We start from the raw sequence: 21069 nt of genomic DNA, 5'->3' as shown, positions 1-21069 counted from the left end.
AGTTCTTCTATTCTATGTAAGTTATTGCATTTCAGGCTTTAGAATGAACGTTGTAAAAGTTCTTTTATTTCCTTGTAGAAATTCAGTAGATGCCATTGACTTGGTGAGTTTCACTCGTGCTGTTAGGAAACGTTATAAAACCTTTTAAAATGTATGATGCCATTTTTAATTGTTCTTTTGTGCAAGAAACCTTAATTTAGTATCCTGTATTTACAGATTACTGTTTAATAGGGTAGATTTTTATCTGAAGATAAGAATGAGAAATATCTAAATTGACTTTTAAAGCAGTGGTTTCCATGCCATCAAATCTCATAGCTTACATTTTAGTCACAATGTGCAAATGGGAACAGAAGTATTAGTTTACTGATATTTATTTTCATTTAGGGTGTAGGTACATTTATATCTAATGATATCAGACATTGCCCTAATGTTACGATATTTTAACATGAAGACATTTTCTAATTTCCCATTTTCTTCTTCAGTTTCATAGCAGATATCCTAAATATCTGCAGCTGTCCTGGGTCATAAGTCTGCACATTGCTGACACATTCACTCCTAACTTTCTTTTTTTGACTGAAAAAAAACCCCTTGCTCTAAATCAAACACAAAATCCGTGAATAATCTTATACTTTCTGCCAGGGTGTATCTGGAATATAGTAGCTTGCATCTTTCCTCTTGCTTGGGAATCATCTGGTAGGAATGAGTGTTTTCACAGGGTTCACTGGATCTGTGGTGCTTTGCCTTTGCTAGACAGTGGTACGTTTCTGCAGGACCTCTTGTATTGCGCTGCCAGCGCTGCTGAAACTGCTGGGGAAACTGCAGCTCTGCTACTTGGGAACACAACCTTATTTTTAACTGTTTTACTTGTTTAGTTTGTAAGGAGAGAATAGACTGTGTTGCTGCAAATTGGATACACCGGTTATGGGGCTTGGCGTAGAACATTTCAAAATAGAGCGACTCTGACAGAAAGGTGAAAAGTCTGTGTGCTCTGGGAGTTGACATGCTGTTTATAAACATGTGCTTTCAGAACACAATAGAGATGTATGTGGATTTGTTTGCTTGTGAGTCTTGATCCTGGGAGGGCTATGAGAAAGATGCAGCTCAGCTGTGTACTATATTGTTGGCGATGCACTTACTGTTAAGCCATGTTTTTGCTGTGGAATAGTGACACATCCTCCTATGTCCTGATCACAGATGTTCTGAAATAAATGTACCTCAGTTTATTCCACTGCAAGCTGCAGCAGCTATCTTCAGGTGATACTACTGCTAGATTATCACTCTGTATTTTAAACATAGGCTTTTAAACATGTTTGAAGAGAAAGCTCTAAGTCATTGTGTTCTCTAATGAACTACTCAAAAAGCAATACTGCAAAATACAAATCTGTTATGCCATGCATCCTAAAATCACTTGAATAAGGCATTGCCAATGCAGTATGTTACTGGACAGTGACAATGTCCCTGTGTTTCCATATCTCTAGCACTAAGTAATAAAAATATGGTATTTAATAGCCCATCCAAAAAATACCATCATGTCATTCTCTGTGGCAGGCTAACAATCTTCATAAGCTTTGTTCGCTTTATAAAGTTAATTAATTCACAGTTAATTACTTTTATTACAAAACTTGTTCCCAGTAATCTGATCTTTAACATAAATCACATTATTTCCGTTTTATGGGGAGCCAGTTTTCCACATTCAAACTTTTTTTTCAAACCAGCATACTTAGTGGAGAGGAGTCATTAAGGCATAATCAGCCTTCTAAACAATGGTAATAATTTTCTTTAACAAACATGTATGTGAAGTGAAAAAAAAGACTATTTTAGTTTTATATATTCCTGTCAGCTAACTTATCCCCTCTTTTCCTTAATTATGCACTGGCGATTTTGTTTTTTAATTTGTTTTCTCACGTAAACAATACATTACGGTTCTTCCATTTTCAACTAGGTGGCTGTACTACAATCCCAGAGTCTGATTTAGAGGAAAGAACAGTTATACCGGGCTCCACAGCAACGCTTCCCAGTCAAGGGCAGATGGCAAAGCAGAAATCCAAGCCTGGTAAGAACAGGAAAATTATGTTGTTTTGCTTAGACGTGTACAGCTCGTCTTTTCAGAATGCTTGTGGACATGTGAAACAAACGACGTATTTCAGGCTTTTTTAGCATAATTTTTTTTGATGTGTGATAATAGTACAGTGTGTAGGATTCTGAGTTTATTCAGCTTCTTCTATCAAGAACAGCTTAATTCCAAGACTGATCTCTACAGTTTAACAACTCCAGTTGAAAGTCTTTATGCTACATAATACTTGAATGAGATTCTTGCAGTTTTTATTCATGACCTGTTCTACAGAGGCAAAATGAAACTGAGGACATTTTAGTGTAATGAAAGCTTTTTTTTTTGCTGCAGTATGGTGGCTAGACTTTGTGCCAGCTGATTTAAAATACGGTTGTTACTTATCTTTTGTGGGGAGACTTCCTAGTATTTCAGAAAAATAGTATTGGATATAATCAAATGAAATTATACTGGCTATAAAATATGCTGCATACAGTGATGACACATTTTCTGGAAAGATTTCATGCTGCCGGGAACTGTGATATAGTGTTAACATATTTTAAAAGCAGCACTGTAAAGTAGTACATTGCAGTTTAATGAAGTGCCTGGTAAACTCACAGGCTTTGACTGCAGCTATTTCCCGTTTTGTTTACTAAGTCGTACCTTCGTTCCTCTTTCCCCCCTCACTGTCTGATTTTATCCTGTAATAGTTATTTTTAAATGTATTTGGATGTTGTGTGTAAATCAGATGTGTCCATTATGGATGGGTGTTGAGGTTAAGAAGAGCAGCTCAGAGGTTGCAACCAACAATACTCAGAAATAGAAAGTCCTTACACAGCTGCAAAAACCAGTTGTGTGTTTAAAATGCATTCAGCTGCTTGTTTGCCCAGCTAAATGTTGCACAGGCAGGCAGGGAGTTGGAATATATAGTTAATGCAATAGAAGAATTTACATTAACAAATTTTTAATAGTTGGCAGGGAAGAAGGATATCTAATGAGGCAATGTATAATAATGCCACAATGTAACTTAAAACTCCAACAGGAGTATCTGCTCACTGAAATGACCTGAAAAATCCCCTGAAGGCCTAAAGCTCTGACTTTTCTGGAGTGCTAATTACTTGCAGTCCTCATGGACTTCAGGTCATAAGAAGAAGGGAAGCTGTCAAAGCTTACATACATATAGTTTAACTTTTGTCATCTGGATATATTAAGTACCCTCCTGGTAATGGAAATTTATTTTGTCTCTCTGATGTAGGATACAATCCTGATAAAATTCCAACTTCAGGCAACTAGACCAATAAATCAGGAACATATGGCAGGCAATCCCTCTTCCTTGTCTGATGTTCCATTCTTCTGATCAAGCACATCTTTGTTCTTCAGTAGATAGTGTTCTGCTTTGTTTAAATAACCTTGTTGCTGGAAAGAAAAGTCTAGAAAAGTATTCACGAGATCCAGAAACAGCAGCATGGGGACTTGCATATCCTACTGCAAGTCTTAGCCCATGATAAAAGTTGAGACTTACATCACATAGCTGGCTGTTGTTGCTTTGTAACTATAAAAGGCATAATGAAAACTTTGAAAGCTTTAAAAAAAAAGTCTTTAGGTTTACAGCCATGTGTTATACCGGTGAATTTAATTTATTCATGGTAAGAATTGACTGCCATCTCCCAGTTAGTGCTGCAATATAGAGAGTGCCTAGAATATCTGCCGCTGAGCTGTCTGGAAATTCTAATTGCTACAAGTGTAAGAGCCAAGGGAGCTACTTAAACCATAAGGTAATACTAGGCATGAAATCACAGCATTGCAATGTTTTTCTGTACATGATATTTTTGGCCCGAGTTCTTGCTCAGGCACCAGAGACTGCAGCAAGTCCATGGCGATTACAATGAGCCCTCAAAGAATATTTGTTGTGTCTTATGTATCTTTTTTTATGAGTTTGCATTTAATTTAACTGTCTAGTCAGTAAGAGAAAAAAAGGATAGACTAAAAGTTCTTTTTCTTGATATATCTTTCTTCATTTCTTGAGGGAGTTCAAGACAGATTTTGATTATAAGTTGAGAATTTTTTTTTCCTTCTTGTAGATGGCTTTTGTTATTCATATCTCTAGTTGTAGAGGTAGTTCAATGGCAATGCAAAATTTTACTGCTTTAGACAAGTTTCATTTTTCATTGGGCTGTATTACCTGAACTCCTATGCCATACTTAAGCTTCTTAATGTTCTTTACCAAAAAATTCCTGAAGTTTAATGATAGAGGTTTAAATAGATAAAATTAGGTTGAAGCTACAACACCAAATAGCTCAAAACTGAAGAGAAAAACCAGCATCTCTTCAGCTGTAGTTTAGTGTGCACATGGGCGCAATGGCTGATATCCCTGTGTAGGAAACGTGAAGAGAAACATATCTAGTAAGAGATTGCATTCACAGAGGAAGATGGAAATCAAAGGAATGAAATATGCTGATCAAGTTAGAATATTCCAAACAATTCTGTAGGTCATGGGAGAGCTTCAACTGAGTGCCATGGACTACCATCCTTTGGAATGGAGGGAGAGGTCTAGTTACGTACTTGCTCCATCTGGTGCCAGACCAAATCTTAGCAGCAGGATTTTGTACAGGTTGAATTCTATTAATATACACACAAGTAGTGCAAACCCCCCTCCCCCCCACAACAAACAAACCAAACAACAAAAAAAGGGAGCAATGAAGTTGCCTTAGTGGGAGCACATGTATTTCTGTATCAGAACAAAGGGTACAGTGTGCTGGATTAGGACAAAACTCGAGCAGTTCTCATAAGTAGTATCGTAGAGGTAGAAAAACAAAGCAGAACAAAATGCCTTATTTACTGAAAAGAGGTGTAAGGCCTGAATCGCAAAGGTCTTAGAAGGAAGTGGTGGGAGTTCCTCACCGAGAGGTGTGCTGTACTGGGACAACCTTGCTTATAGTTAAATTGCTTGTGTGTACAAATCTGCTGAGGAGAAGTGTTGTTGGGGAGGTTGGAACACAGAGAAATGATGAGCAGAGGAGGAAGCCTCAGGACCAAGACGAAACCTGAATTTGATGCCAGATTCTGTGAGCTCCCTGTGAGTAGATGTCTACGTTATTGCTGCTGTGATTTGCTGCTTACATAGGTGATGTTCAGTTAGTCTTGAACTAGCTAACTCCAGTATTGCTAGCAATCTACCTGTGATAGTATGGCATTTCATCCTGGCTGTAGAATTTACTAAAAGTCAAAATAAATATTCAGCAGTTGATTTACATTAAACTCTTGCTACTATTAAATGTCTGAGCTTACTAATCTCTTGCTAGTGAGATGTAGTATGTAGTAGGAGATGACTGTCAGTCACTGTATTGTAGGTTAGTTTTCTCTTTGGACACACTGTGAATTTTTAAAAACCTTTTGAATTTTATGAGTAGACATAGATCTAGGAAAGAGGTCATTGCCTCAAATATGATGTATGAGCTGTGCAGACTGAGGGAAATGACGGACTAAGGCCTGGAAGACTGTGCTATGCCATGAGAAAGTATGCTGCAGAGTAGCAGCTTGCCACAGACTTTCAAGTTCTCATACAAAATATTATATTGAGATTTCCCAGGTGGCTGCAAAGCATGTCAATGTGGCTTTTGGCTTTATTCAGAATAGTTACTTAAGACAGCAGAAAATGACAACTAGTAGTCATGCTGCAAGTCTGTGCAAGGAGGGAATGAATGGTTCTGACCCGATCAGACTCCCTTTCGAAGGGGTATTAATGGTTGTAAGATGTTTTCTTTTTATTGCTGAAATAGTTCACACTGATTTTTTTGTGTATTTATTTTTTTCTAATCCAAGCATGTTATGATTCCACAGTAAAGAATGGGATTAGGTTCATAATATTTGGAAGTTAATGATATTATTGCAGTTGTAGCTGAAGGAGTAGCTGCTTGCCAACAGCTTTTGCTTTCAGCGGGTGCAAAAGTTCTCCCTTGAACATTCCCTATCCCAGTGAATTCCTGCTTACCCCCTCAAGGCACTGAGTCTGTGTGCATTGCATTTTGAGGAGTAACATTAGCATGATAAATTTATCCCTGCTAACTTTGATCTTGGTGTTTTTGGTTAGAGTGAGGACAGAGCAGCACAGATTTCATTGTGGGCTGCACAAGCCTTGTGGAGCGTTTGAATATGATTTGAAGTTGAGCCCACTCTGAAGTCTCTTGTTAAGTCATCATTTTTTTCCATGAGCTCACAGCTACAATACCAGTGCAGATACGCTGACCTCTGCTGCAGTCACAAGGTCAAATGCAGTGATTGTAGACTTCCATGTAGGTCCTGTGGACTTCCTTTCTCTTTATTATGCTGTTCTCACTGTCTTCCATTTTCTTCTTCACAAGTTATGAATGTCTTACTAGGATTGCAGTCTACTTGAGTGAGTAGCTTAATTTCAAGGAGAAGTTTCCATATGTTCTAGAAGGTAACAATCCACAGAGATGTGCAGAACTCCACTTCTCAAGTTCTCCCTTGTACTTAAATATTTCTGATAAAATGAGTTGAGAATGTGGTTTGTAGTAACTAAGTATAAGCAAGTTCTAGTACATACTAGCTTTTTAGAGACAACTCTAAGGGATATGGTGAAGAGCTTTTCTCTGAGTCATTTAACTGTGCTGGTGATGAGCTTTAGGATGAAGTAATGACCTATGTATTTATCAGGATACAGCCCTTAAAGTAAATATTCTGTGTTCCTCGTATTATCCTGCTGCATGCTACTTACTGCGAAAGAGAATTTCCTAAGACATATTTTTCTAACCAATATTCCTACCGAATATTTTAGACAGAAAGGATCTATTTCCTTTTTTATGAGTAAAGAGTTTTATGCTGGGAAATCATAAGTAACTCCACTAAGTTGATGGAAAATCAGATGATAAGCTAGTATGAATTGAAGACAGATTGGACTGAAAAATATATCTTTATTGTTACTGGTTTGGGTTTCTTTTGCTTTCTTTTTTGTGTGTGGAACAATGGTGCCAATTACTTTGCTAATTTATTGAGGACTTTATATCACTGGGAGTCAGATTTGTCAAGTACCATGTCAGGCAGCTGTCCGAATTTTCACAATTTCTAAGGCTTGATTTTTCTGGCAGAATTTTTCATTAAAGATACTGTGAATCTATACCGTAAATGATCTATCCAAATGAGAAAAAAAAAGTCTTAAATATTTAAGAGAAATGTTTGTCTGACTTTGCCATGATAATTCAGAATAATCATTGTGTCTTCCTGAGAGAGCAACTGAGAACGTGGCCCAGTATTTGTATTTATTGTTTAAATACAAACATTTCTGAGAAGCTCTTCATGAGACCAAATGAGACCAAAGGTTTGGCATTTTCACTCGCTACTGTGCTGCCACTGTTTTTGGTTAAATTCTTTGTATTGTGCTGTCATGCAAATATTTAGATGCTTAAAGATTAAATTTCAAAGTTCTCATCTTCTATGATTATATTTAGTAAAGTAAATAAACTTTTATAGATGAATACTCATAACATCTAAGACGAAAAGCTGTCTCAGCATTTATATTTATGTATCAGAATAGATTTTTTAACTGTCTTTAATTTGAAGCATCTGGCCTATTACTTCTGACTAAATACACAAGCAGCTATACATAAAAGACTATGAGGATGAGCTATAAACTCTAGTAAAACAAGACATTCTGAGCCAAATTTTCAAAATACCCCCAAAGTTGCACCCAGACATTGCACAGCTGCACATCTTTTCCTACAAGCTTTACTTAGTATGTTTTATTTCTTTGTTACTTTATCTACAGCATGGCATGACAATGTTCATATAGATGTAGTGGGTGCTGTTTAAGAGGATCTTTCAACTTTACTCTTCTAATCAAAGATTGCTGTCCTTAATATGCCTAGACAATTTTAGGAACTGTCACGTGATTCTAGCCCACAAACATGCTTAGTTACACAACTTCGTGTAAACAATGCTTATTAGTACAAGATTGCAACTATTTTTCTTTAAAGGGTCCAATGACACATTTTAATTTAGCTATGTGTTTAATTTTTCTTATGAATCATAATTTACATGAATGCACAACTATATGAAACTGCCACCTATAAAGTAGTTCATCACAAAGTGCTGTAATGTAAGATGAAGTTTTGCGATACCGATTCATTTATTTGCTTTTAGAAAGGAATATCCTTAAATGCTTGGGTTTGTACAAACAGATGGTAAAGAGTTTTTGAATATAAATTGTTGCCGGCTATCCACTGAGTCTTTTTATTTTTGTATTGTACTGTTCTGAATATTATCTTTTACCTACTCAAATGAGCAGAGACATATCTTTGAATTTGTTTTGAAGGGTGTTTAAACACACTGTAAAAAACTCTAAAACAGGTCTGTGAAAGATTTCTATTTGCTGCAGATCAGACATATATTGTTTATATATTGGACTAATAACTGCTCCAAATTTTCAACATACACAAGTAAGATACAGATGGCCTTACTACTGTTATTGTAATTATCATTGTTTGCGACACTGGTAATCATTTGGATACTGATGTTCTTGCCAGTTACAGCAAAAGTATTTTCAATGTATGTAGCCAAGCAATTAACTTTTTCAGGTTAGACAGTCTAATAAGACAGAAATCAATCCTAATACTAACTGTATGGTACATGAGAGATTAAATAAAAGGGAAATATATAAATCAAGCTAAAGATCGTTTTGGAAAAATGTACGTGCTGTCTGGAGTAGGATTTCATGCCTGTAATGAGCTTTCAAAACAATCAGTTAAACAAATCAGTATCATTGGCAATGCAGACTTCTCAGCTGGCTGTGGCTGCAGTTTTGAACCTGAGCTTCCATCTGAAGTTTATTACACTCGTGACCAAAGGAAGAACAACAGGTCTGACTTCAGGCTTATTTTTTGAAAGTCATTGAAGGACCAATTTATGGGGCTCGTCTGAGGGGGTGAATGTGCCTCTTGCACTTTGAGTTTAGTTTCAAACATTTTGAGAAGTGAGTTGCAACACAATATTTTGTCCTTGAGCTAACGAAGTCTTGAGTTAGAAACAAATCTGGCTAAAAATGAGGAAACTTGTGATGGCCTCAGGTAAATGAAAGCTCCCTCAAGACCTAACCTCCTTTGTAGCTCACCGTATTTCCCACTGAGTACTATGAGACTAGGTGATTGTTTCTTTCTGTATGGACATTGCTATATAAAAGGATAGATACCAGGAGCCTGCAGCTGGGCCCACCTAATACTTTAAAATTGCTAAGCTAATTGTTTCCACAAGAAAAGGTGCAAAGAAAATTACTGGGCTACAAAAAGCCTATTTTTCTGGAGAAAGCTGAAGAGATTTATGGAGGTTTTCTTTTCCACAGAGTATGTTTTTTTTAAAGAACAGTACAGCTTAAGAGATTAATGTGAGAATTCCTTCATTAAGTCAATACCAAATGAAGTGCAGTTTCTCTTTTAGCAGGAGCTTGTATATACATCTCCTGTGAAATGTAATATAACACATGAGAACATAGAAAGTCTTATTTATGTTCTAATATTTGCAGATTCAAGTATATTATAATGTGTATTATCCACTGCAGTGGGTGAAGAGATCAGTCTCTGTTTGCCCCATACCAATGGTTGTGGTAGTGTTTTAAAAAATGTTTCCTTTCAAAGGTTAAACAAGACTCTGCCTAACTCCAGTTTCTTCCATGACTCTCAATGAAACAAAGAACTGAGGGGTGCCTTACATTCTGCTTTGTGGGTTGTCTCAGAAATTGTTATGAGATCACAGAAAAAAGGTATGAAATGAACAAGTCATAGTATTGAGAGCCTGAACCTTTCCTTCAGATTCAGTGGCTTTAATGGGAAAAAATAATTTTTTTAAAGCACTTTTATGATTCGACAGTTCAAAGGCACTCTTCAAATTGTTAGCAAAAGGTTGCTGCTGTTGCAGTTTAAAGTGATACAAGGCATAACAACATCCAAAGTTTTTTGGAATCTATGAAAAAGCCTTTCCTTATTTTTATCAAGTCCTGAACATGAGAACTGCTGACGAATAACAGAAGATAAGGAGCGCATAAAAGACAGGTTGAGAAGAAAGGGCTTGTTAAATATGGAACAAAACGAAAACCAAAGTTTAACACATTGTTGTGAATTCTGAATATGTCTTGTATGCAAGAAAGGGCAACTATAGCAAGGTGGAAGAAATCTGAAAAAGACAAGTTTAAAAGCTTTTTATGTGACTAAATGTTGTTTTTCATCTTTCCTTGGCAGTTGTAGTGTGTTGACCTTGGCTGGATGCCAGGTGCCCACCAAGCCGCTTTATCACTCCCCTCCTCAGCAGAACAGTGAGGGAGAAAATAAGATGGAAAAAATCCCTTGTAGGTCAAGATAAAGGCAGTTTAATGAAGCAATAGCAAAAGTTGCGTGCACAGAAGTGATGGAAAACAAAAGATGTTATTCTTTACTTGCCATCAGCAGGCGATGTTCAGCCACGTCCCAGGAAGCCGGGCTACAGGGCGCATAAGCGGAAGACAGACATTGTAAATAACAAATGCCCACCTTCTTCCTCCTTTCTCTTAGCTTTTATATCTGAGCAGACATCATATGGTATGGAATATGCTACTGGTCACTTTAGGTCATCTGTCCTGGCTATGTCCCCTCCCAAGATCTTGCCCACACCCAGCCTACTGGGGTGTGTGTGTGTGGAAGGTTGGAGAGGCAGCTGTGATGCTGTGTGAGCACTGCTTATCACCACCTTTCTAGCTACTAATACAAGCCCAGCTCTATGAGGGCACTATGGGGCTCAGCCAGACCCAATACAGCCGTTGCCTTGCATAACTATGAGCTTAGGAGAAGTAGATGTTTGTCTATCACTGGGATTCATGCCAGTAAAGGTGGGCAGGACAGAAATTAGTCGGGCCTTTTCTGTTATGTGCTGCTGCTTGTTTTTCCTTTGTGATGGTGAGGGTTAATGCTCTGTTTTCCTTGCCAACGTTTGTAAGATTTCTTGTGGTGTTTTTGTTTCTTCACACCAGTTATTTTCCCCACCATATCAAGCGCTGCCATCTAAAGCACACACTGCAAATACGCTCAGTGCTTTGTTTCTGGTAGATACAAACCGCTAGCTATTGTTTTCTCTAACATTGTGTTGAAATCTTTTCACTGAATACTCAGTAAAACTTGTTTCTCAAGACATCTGTTTTCCTACGTAACGCTTTACTGACTTTCCAGTTCTACACAAATTTTACCTAGTTTTTTGTTTAACTGGGAAATCATTTTGTTCAGAACATGGATAGCTTTGAATTTCGTATGTTGTTTGGATTAGTGTGTTATTCCTGGCTTCATTTCTTCTGTCAGATCTTTGTTGGTTAGTGAGATAGTACACAGATATCTGTGCTAATTTCTTCACATTATAGCAGTGTGTCTATAAAATTTACTTTCCCCTATTCTTTATGTGCATTTGTGTTAGATATTAACGGCTCCAATGTTCTTGTCAGTCTTTGAGAAATATAAAAATTTCATATTGTTCTGTTTTCTAATGAGATATCATTTTAAAAAATAAATAAAAGGACAGGGAAACTCATCAAAACGTTATTTGAATACCCACTCAGCATTCCAAGCCAAGAAGGGTTTAGTGGCTGCCAGGTATATTGTTGAATCCTGGTCAGTTGTTCATAGCCCTGGACAACAAACGCTGGCGGGCAGTGGAGAATATAGACACTTTTGGCTTCTAACATCCATCTTGATGTAAAAGAAGTAATTAAAAGGAAGATGTTCAACAGCACAAAAGAGGCAAGCGCTTCACTTTAAGACCTCCTCTACTGCTGAAAACCAGTACTGAAAGTTTTAGGAAATCTCAAAATCTTATTGAACACTCCAAGGAGGAATTTTTTCTGATGCAAAAACTCAGGTTGGAAATTCTATGGCTTAAGTCTGATTATGCATCATAAAGGTTACTTCTCAAACTGTTTCACTGTCTCAGAATCTTAATGTTAATACTAATATAATTGTTTGATATATCAGATGAGTATTAGTTAAATCCAGGATGAGGCTGTAAAATGGTTTTCCAAGTCTTTTTTCCAGGTTACACAAAATGCCAAGACACACTTTACAGCTTGTCAACATTGGCCACCAAAGGGAGATTAGCTCTAGGTCTTTAGGAACTGTTTGCTGGAAAAAAAATGACACTGTGGAGGTGTTAAAGGTTATTTTCCAAAATATCTTTTTAGAAGTAATTTTAGTGTCTTGTGCCCCTTTCTCCCCTCCCAGTTCCAGAAGGCAGCTATCCATATTATGAGCTAATGGCTTAAACTTCAGAAAAAAGAAAAAAGGCTGTTTTTGAGTTACAAGATTGCATGAAAGCACCTGAAATGGCTGGTATCAGTTCACTCTCCCTGAGGGCTGACTCTGCAACCTCTTGAAAAATAAGGTATTTAAATGGAAACATTGACTCTCATTTAAAGAACTGCTGACATGCCTGAAATGAGGGAGCACATTCCCACATGCTCTTTGTTGGACAGTGTTACTGGAATTAGAAATAGGTTTTCCATGTCATTTGTGGAAATTATCAGTGCCATTATAAGCCACTTTGGAGCACAGCTAGAACTTTGAATCATCAAGGAATAGACAGTGTTGGTAATATAGACGATGTATAATGCTAGAGAATATAATCTTAAATAAACATGGAATCATAGAATGGTTTGGGTTAGAAGGGACCTGAAAGATCATCTAGTTCCAACCCTCTGCCATGGGCAGGGACACCTTCCACTAGACGAGGTTGCTCAAAGCTCCATCCAACCTGGTCTTGAACACTTCCAGGGATGGGGCATCCAAAGCTTCTCAGGGCAACCTGTGCCAGGGTCTCGCCATCGTCATGGTAAAGATTTTTTTCTCTCTATCTGATCTAAATCTACCTTCTTTCAGTTTAAAATCATTACCACTTTTCCCATAATGACATGCCCTTGTAAAAAGTCCCTCTCCAGCTTTCCTGTAGGCCCCCTTTTTCAGGTACCAGAAGGCTGCCATAAGGTCTCCCCAGAGCCTTCTCTTCTCCAGGCTGAACAACCCCACCTCTCTCAGCCTGTCTTCATAGGAGAGATGCTCCAGTCCCTCTGTTTATCTTCATGGCTCTCCTCTGGACTTGCTTCCACACATCCATGTCCTTCTTATGTTGGGGGCTCCAGAGCTGGACACAGTACTCCAGGTGGGGTCTCACCAGAACAGAGTAGAGGGGAGAATCACCTCCCTCAACCTGCTGGCCAAGCTTCTTTATACACAGCTCAGGATTTGGTTGGCTTTCTGGACTGCAAGCACACATTGCTGGGCTATGTTGAGCTTCTTGTCCACCAGCATCCCCAAGTCTTTCTCCTCAGGACTGTTCTCAATCCTTTTCCACCCAGCCTATGTTTGTCTTGGGGTTGTCCTGACCCACATGGAAGACCTTGCACTTGGCCTTGCTGAACTTTGTAAGGTTACTTCAAATAATATTGTACATAGTACTGTAATGTTTCTAGAGTTGGTATCAGCCATTTTTTTTCTTATAATTATTAGAATGAAATATTCAAAATATTCTATAGAGGCAGAGTGTTTTCCATGTTTACTGTGATGCTAAGGTTGACATGTCTCAGAAGAGGCTTGAACCGTGAATCCCAGTAGTCTGTTGTGGCTTGAAGTTGTTCTCACTTTGTATGTTGGAGCAGTACGCAGTTTGATCATGCTGGCTATAGCTCTTAGCATAGGTCACTTAAAATGGACATTAACATCCTTATTTACATTTGTACGCAGTAGTGTTAAGAGCTCTTCTGCAGTTTTTTGAGTGCTTGGTGAAACAGTTTCCCTGTGTAAATGTATGTGGAATTCACAGACCATGTTCTTCTAATAGTAATGTCTTTTGAGGTCTCAACTCTTCATTGCTGTCACAACTATTACAGCTGATGGCCTGTTACAAACTCCTTGGTTCTTTACTTAGTTTTCATTGCCAGTGGCTGTGAGATGCAGCACATGTGGCCCTGTTGTCCCTAATGCTTCGATGTGTTGTATTTCTAACTTCAGTGGAGAATTAAAATTTAGTAGCTAATGATTCTATAAGTTTGACTATAGTTAATACAGGTCTTCTGACGTTTTCTGATCAAGGAACACATCATTATAATAACAGGATTCAAAAGTTAGGCTTCAAGAACTGATTCGAGGTCACCACATCGGGTTGAGGGTGGTTGGATGACTTTGTTAAAGAAACTTACTTTGACACTTTAGGAGGGCTTTCACAAAAGGGACAAGCAACAGCAGAGCAGTAGCTCTCATTATTAAAATCAACGATTCCAACAAGGCAGTGGTTAGTAGTAGCAATTTTGTTAACCTTATCAGATTTTTATTAGCCATCCCTGCTAATCACATTCTAATTCTGAGTTATTTTGTAGTCATACTCCACAAAGTATTCTCTCATCTTTTTCACCTGTTATAGTAATTTTGCCTTCCTGCTGTTGTGGTGTCACCCTCACTGATCTAGTATTAAGCCTACTGCAGTGTTTCCGAAAGTAGGATATGAAGTAGAAGTGAATAAAAGCAGTGTAAGTGCTGAATTTTGTAATAGCTACTGGAACATATGACCAGAAATACTCAGGCTGCATGAATCAGTACTGAAGTGTCTTACCACCCTGTCTTATTGCATGAGTAAATCTATACCCATGCCTCAGTGTAAGCAAGCAGTATGCCAGTGCATAAAGCTAATCAAATTTAGGTCTTTGGTAATATATGGTTGCAAAATTAGCTTGCATTTCCTAGCTCAGACTTTGGTTTCAAAGTTTGGTTCTGTTTCAGAGGGGAAAATAGAATGTTGTTCCTGAATGTTTAGCAGCGCAGCATGTGATACCTGGAGTGGTGTTACAACTGAGTCTGTTTCCTTTCCTGCTACCCTCAAAACAAATAAACTATGCCACTTACTGAGGACATGTTTGCTTTTTTCATTGGCATGTTATTTACAGCCTGTGTTGCCTCACAGAACAAGGTGAACCACAACAGAAACCCTGTAGTTCCTTAGATTGCTACGTTTCCTAAACAGAGTAAGAAGTTTTGTGACACCAGTTAGGCCAAATTAGTTTTCAGCTCTGTGTAGAGCTACAATGTAGTAAGACAGCAAGTAATATACTACCTAATCAAATCTGAACTCTTACTTAATTTAGTTGTCTTTAAAATTTCTCTATAAAGATTGTCCTTGGCTTCATGTTAATAATGAATTGAATCTGTGATTTATTTTTTTAATGTATTTTGGCTCATAGATGTCATATCTGTCTTCAAGTCTAGTACCCTGAGTTTCATGGGGAGAGTGATGGGCTGTGTAACACTGTGCAATACCCCAGCTATGTACTGGTGCCCTGGAGAATACTACTTCAAAAATTAGAAGTTAAACTTGTTTTCTGGAAAGTAGCCTTAGCAAAATGTTGTAACTTGGATTTTGATGTGATCTCTGATCCATTTCAAGAAAACCTCAAATGTGAAAGTCAGGAGTTAAAAATACAAAAATTATATGCAGTTAGACAGAGTTAGAGCTCTTCTGTGGCTCTGTTTATCAAGACAATTTTATTCTTTTGTGGCTTTATTCTGGTGCGCTTAATATTCCAGCAAATGTTAGATATTATTTTTTTGTCCATGTGTATGAGTACAAACAACTTGCCACGTTGAGATTGGCAACTGCTATCATTACTGGTGGGAGAGAGGAAAAAGAAGTAAGGTAAGAGTAGAGGATAGAAGAACATAGCACAGTAAAAAAATACTCTAAATATTCCACTTCACGTGGGTATTAGTTCTCTCCCCTGTAGTCATAATCCAGCAAAGCTTTTAATTGTGAAAAGTGTGATTAAAAAGCATGTGTGTGCTTTCATCTGGCCTGCATTGCTGGCAGCATTAAGCAATCACTGCAACTGTTCCTCAGTGTACTTTGTAAAATGTGCCTGAAAAGATAACTTTTGCATAGCTAGGCTGCTAGCAGTACCTAGGTTAGCTAACTTTAAACTAGTTTGGTTATATCCAAATGAGCTATGGCCTAAATGGCCTAAACCAGGGCAGTTGCCACAGCTTTACCTTCTCTTCCTCCAAGTGAAGCCACCAAGTATTTCTCCATCTGCTGGTGCCAGAACTACTGTTTATATGACCAGGTGGTAAGGCAGCTTTAGGGAGCTGAACTGATTGAGACCTTGCCCCAAATGTGGTTGAAGCTGCTGTTTTACCTTAGTCTCTAACCACTATAGTTAGACCATCAAAAGGAAAGGTTACTATTTTATGGGGTGAGTGAGTTGTAACTGGGTCTACAGGTACAAAGCTGCTAGTTCTGCAGTGGAGGAGGTTGGTACATGCGTGATGGTGCATGGAGGAGGACATGGCTATCCGTTTTGGCAGCAGGCCCTAGGTATGTCAAATTAAGTATAACATGAAGTTGTGTCCTAGCTTTTGACTCAATGAGCTTCCTGAATCATTCACCACATAATTGCAGGAGCATGAGTGCTGGTTCAAGGAAGAACAATGGAATGGGGAAGCCACAGCTGCCCCGGCTTACAGCAGTTTACACTGCCATGTGACTCTCAGCCACAGTAGCTGAAACACATTCAGACCCTCAGTAAACGGGAACACTGAGAAAAGAACCCTGAATGCTATTAGGATTTTTTAAAATTGTGTGCTATGCCTTATTAAATGCAATTGTAAAGTTATTCTGAGTTCTGTTACCTAATGAACCAACGCTGGAAATATGAGTTTATTTTTATACCTTGAAAGGTGGTTTGTGTATGATGGGGAGCCTCCTCATTCTTGTGTTCACAATCCATTGTGCCAGAACTCATTTATGCTTTTTCCTGGCAATTTTCTCACAGCTCTAAAATTGTGGACACAGGACCTAATCCAACAAAGTTCTTAGGCACATACACTACTAAGTATGTTGCAGTCTCACCCGACTCACAAGGGAGTACAGTAGGCAAAGTGAAAACGCCCTCTGGTCTTTCTATATCAACTGTATTTGGTCTTTCTTGAAGAAAAATTGGTTGTAAGCCTGAAAGAAATGTCATATTAGGACAGCTGCTTCTCCTATCCTCCTTAGTATTTTGTTGGTTTTGTCAAATGGAGAATAGGTCAAAACTCCATCACGAACATGAAGCTAAGCCAACACATAAATACCCTTGAGCAGCAGTTTTAACTTTTTGGAATATTTATAGCTAACAGCTAAACTTTAGGATAATAAACTGTTCATGGGCTGTGTTAGTTCATTTTCTCTATAAAATACAATTTTTATTCTGGCTGAATTCCAGACATCTGAGCATGTACTCTAAATCAACCTGGAATGATCTAAAATTAAACTACCATTCCTTCTTTCTTAAAAGGATTTTTGAGAGGAGCTGTCTGATACAGTGTAAGACAGTAAATGTGACTAAATTAAAAAAAAAATAAATTGGTGGTGGTGGTGGCAACACAAGAGCCTGTTAAATTTCATTTGCTTTCTGGAGTACTGTTCTGACAATTATGCACTGAGTTAATGTGTCACATTCTGTATTTCACTGTTTCTTATCAGGATCCTCAATATTTGATACTTATAATCATTTAATACTTCATGACCTGTATTGTGTAATTTAGTGCAAAGGCAAACTAGGAAGCACAGACACTCCTTAGCCAAAACTGATTGCTTTTTCCAGTAACTGCATTCCCCTCTCCTATGGTAACCCTTAAGAACTGGATTTCAGATTTGTCTTTTTTCTGTTGATCAGCTTTGTTTTGGAGTGATTCCCCTTCTGCTCCCACTTTCTTCTTTCTTTCTGCAATCTTGGAGCCCATTTTCTTCCTGGAGAATAATGAATTCTTTCCAGTGCTCAGCTTGTAATATTTGGTAGAGATGTAGAAGGTGTTAATGTTTCTTTGTAGTTCTGAAGGAAAAGGTGATAAGGATTGCTGGATATCCTGTCCAGATATAACAGCTGCTCTTTGTATTCAGTTCTGTGATTTTTGTAGTCTGAATTTCATTAAGAAGAATTAGGTAACTGTTACTCAGTGTAGGATGTTCCTGAATTTTAATGAACAATGGTAGCTAGCACTTAAAAGATTTTGTATTACATATAAAGAAACATAGTTGAAATTAATGCAGTATTTAATTAATTTGCTCAGTGGTTAGAGTACGCTTTCCCAAACTGAATTTTGACTTATCTGCATATTACCCATTTGTTTCTTCTTTCAAATTGGGGATCATTTCTACAACAGTTTAGGTCAATGGCTATCAAGGTTGCCATTCCCTCCAGAATTGAGCATTGCCTCTCTGTTCATAATGACCAGAAAAGTCTTCTGCCATGTTACACCCCTGAACTTGTTCTCCAGAAGAGCAGAAGAGAACTAATGTTGATACGAGCATGAGTTTACACATAGGCAGGCAAAAATAAGGCATCAGCTAAAACTGTACTAAACACACACCTCATGGTTTGAAGCTGATTTGCTTTATTGGTTCCTAAAATCACATTCTAGATTATTTACAGAATCATGGAACAGAGATGATAGTAGTAGCCAACTGAAATGTTAAGTACGCCTGCAGCTCAGTCTAGAGAACCTAAAAGTGTTTTCAGACTTATTTCTGAGTATCTGTTGGGAATACACCTGTGGAAAAGAAGGTAACTGTTACAGTTCATATAGGAATTAAAATTACATAGGATAAATTAGGTATTATAAGCAATTCTCTAGTTCTCAAAAAGTCTTCCACCAAAATCACTATTTCAAACACAAATTATTTTAAATTTTTTTTGCCAACAGTTACTTTGTCTCTGAGTTACCTGTGGTTTCAGTACTTCGCAAAGTAATAATCTTTCATGGTTTTCCTGCTGAGTGCCCTGTAGTTCGGGGAGATACAACCCATAAAGGGATTTTTGTTCTGTTTTGTTGTGTTTTTTTTAAAAGAAAAACAGCAAAGCAACTTGAGCGCTAATGTTTGTAATTTCTACTGTGCCAGCTTTAAGAAGTACTTGGTTCTTATGTCACATAAGTGGGCAGAGCGGGCTGCCCTCCTGCCTTCTCTTCCTTAAATCCTAAATGGTGAAATATTCTGCTAACTCTCTGAAAGCAGGTGTTTGAAGTATGCTTGCTTACCATTACCTGCCACCACAGAAAAAAAATGGGAGTTGGGTTTGAGTTCTTGAGATAGGTTTTTAAAGTCATTTTAGATCTTTGGACTATGATTTTGCTAGATATGTATTGTTGTCCTCATTGCAGAACCATGGTGATGTGCTTCGTTCAAAATATCACAAAGAAAGATCTGTTTTTACAGCAAATGGGATGGCTTTTAAAGTCTGCAATGTACATTAAGTAATGCATGTTGCCTGATTTTGTCATAAGTAACAGTTTCAGGGGAGACTATTCTTGGCAGGCACTGCTTGAAGTAGAATTAACAGGCTCATGATGAGACATCCCAAGAGACATGCTGTCTTTGTATAGGTGTATAAAATAACCCACAAAACTTTCCATGGGAATCTCTGGATAGACAAGTTACATATCCTTGTTTTGTGCATCTCCTTTCTCCCAGAAGAATATCTGCCTGTTACTCCTATCTTTTCATATCCATTTGTCCTGTGATATGACACCTATTTTCACCTGCCATTCCAGTAGAAACTGGAGTCAGTATTTTTGAGCTGCATTTGAGAGGTTTGTAAAAATTTTACTTTGTTTTCCGACAGAGATTTATGACCAATAGTAAAAGGAACATCTTGGTAATTGATTCACCTTTTCTAAAGGAACAGAAGAATTCTGATACTGGAACAATGACAAGCAAACTGATTTGACAGGTCTTTTGGTAATAGAAACATTGGTACTGGAAAGGTAGTGGCATAAGCTCACATCTTTTCTTTTGCCCAATTTATGTTGACATATTAATTTTGCATGACTGGAATGCTGTCATGGATGGCTATGTACATTTTAGGAAAGACAGACCAGCAAGGTGAAGTGGTGGAGTTGCTTTTTATGTGAGAGAGCAACTGGAATATATCGAGCTCAGCCTAGGGGTGGCTGAAGAGAAGTCGAGAGCTTATGGGTAAGGATTAAGGACCAGACTGTCATGGGTGACGTTGTTGTAGGTGTTTCCTATAAGACACTTGATCAGGAAGTCAATGAGGCCTTGTACAGACAGCTGGAAGTAACCTCATGATCACAGGCCCTGGTTCTCATGGGGAACTTCAACCCTGATACCTGCTGGAGAGACATCACAGCTAGGCACACAAAGTTGAGGAGGTTTCTGCAGAACATTGATGACAGCTTTTTGACACAGGTGGTGGAGGAGCCAAGAGGCAAGGTGCACTGCTGGACCTTGTACTAACAAACAGGGAAGGTGCTGGTTGGCAATGTGAAGGCTGGGGGCAGCCTTGACTGCAGTGACTGTGAGATGATTTGAGATCAGGATCTTGCATGGAGGAAGCAGGGCAGTAAGTAAGATTATGACACTGGACTTCAGGAGACCTACCTTTGGCCTCTTCATGGACCTACTTGGAGGAATTCCATGGGTTAGGACTCTAGAAGGTAGGTGGGTCCAGGAGAGCTGGTTAATATTCAAACATGACTTCTTCCAGGCTCAAGATCGGTGCATGGCTGTGAGTAAGAAATCAAGCAAAGGGGACAGAACACCTGCATGGATGAGCAGGGGACTTCTGGCAAAACTCAAGTTCAAGACGAAAGTTTACGGAATGTAGAAAAAAGGACGGGTTACTTGAAAGGTATATAGCAATGTCAGAGCATGCAGGCATGAGACAAGGAAGGCTTTTTAATTCCAATTCCATTTGGAATTAAATCTGGCAAGGAATGTCAAGGACGAGAAGGGCTTCTTCAAGTACATCAGGAGCAAAAGGAAGACTAGGGAAAATGTGGGCCTGCTGCTGAATGAGGTGGGTGCCCTGCTGACAAAGGATACAGTGAAGATAGAGTACTGAATGCCTTTTTTGCTTCAGTTTTTACTGCTAAGGTCAGGCCTTAGGGATCTCAGGCTCTGGAGGCAAGAGGGAAAATCTGGAGAAAGGAAAACTTCCCCTTGGTTAAGGAAGATTGGGT

The 21069-nt window shown here is 38.3% G+C and overlaps 1 protein-coding gene across 3 annotated transcripts in view; it reads left to right on the top strand.

Annotated features, from left to right (window-relative positions):
* The window catches only part of BBS9 (Bardet-Biedl syndrome 9), a 310952-nt gene that overhangs the window by 184007 nt on the left and 105876 nt on the right, over positions 1–21069 (top strand). For all 3 annotated transcript variants that reach the window (XM_040589505.1, XM_040589504.1, XM_040589506.1), the window contains one exon: positions 1943–2053. In XM_040589505.1, the coding sequence (XP_040445439.1) occupies positions 1943–2053 (111 nt within the window). The remainder of the gene's footprint in view (positions 1–1942; positions 2054–21069) is intronic.

The sequence above is a fragment of the Falco naumanni genome, chromosome 4 (genome assembly GCF_017639655.2).
Source record: "Falco naumanni isolate bFalNau1 chromosome 4, bFalNau1.pat, whole genome shotgun sequence".
NCBI lineage: Eukaryota > Metazoa > Chordata > Aves > Falconiformes > Falconidae > Falco > Falco naumanni.
This window is presented reverse-complemented; position numbering and strand designations above follow the sequence as displayed.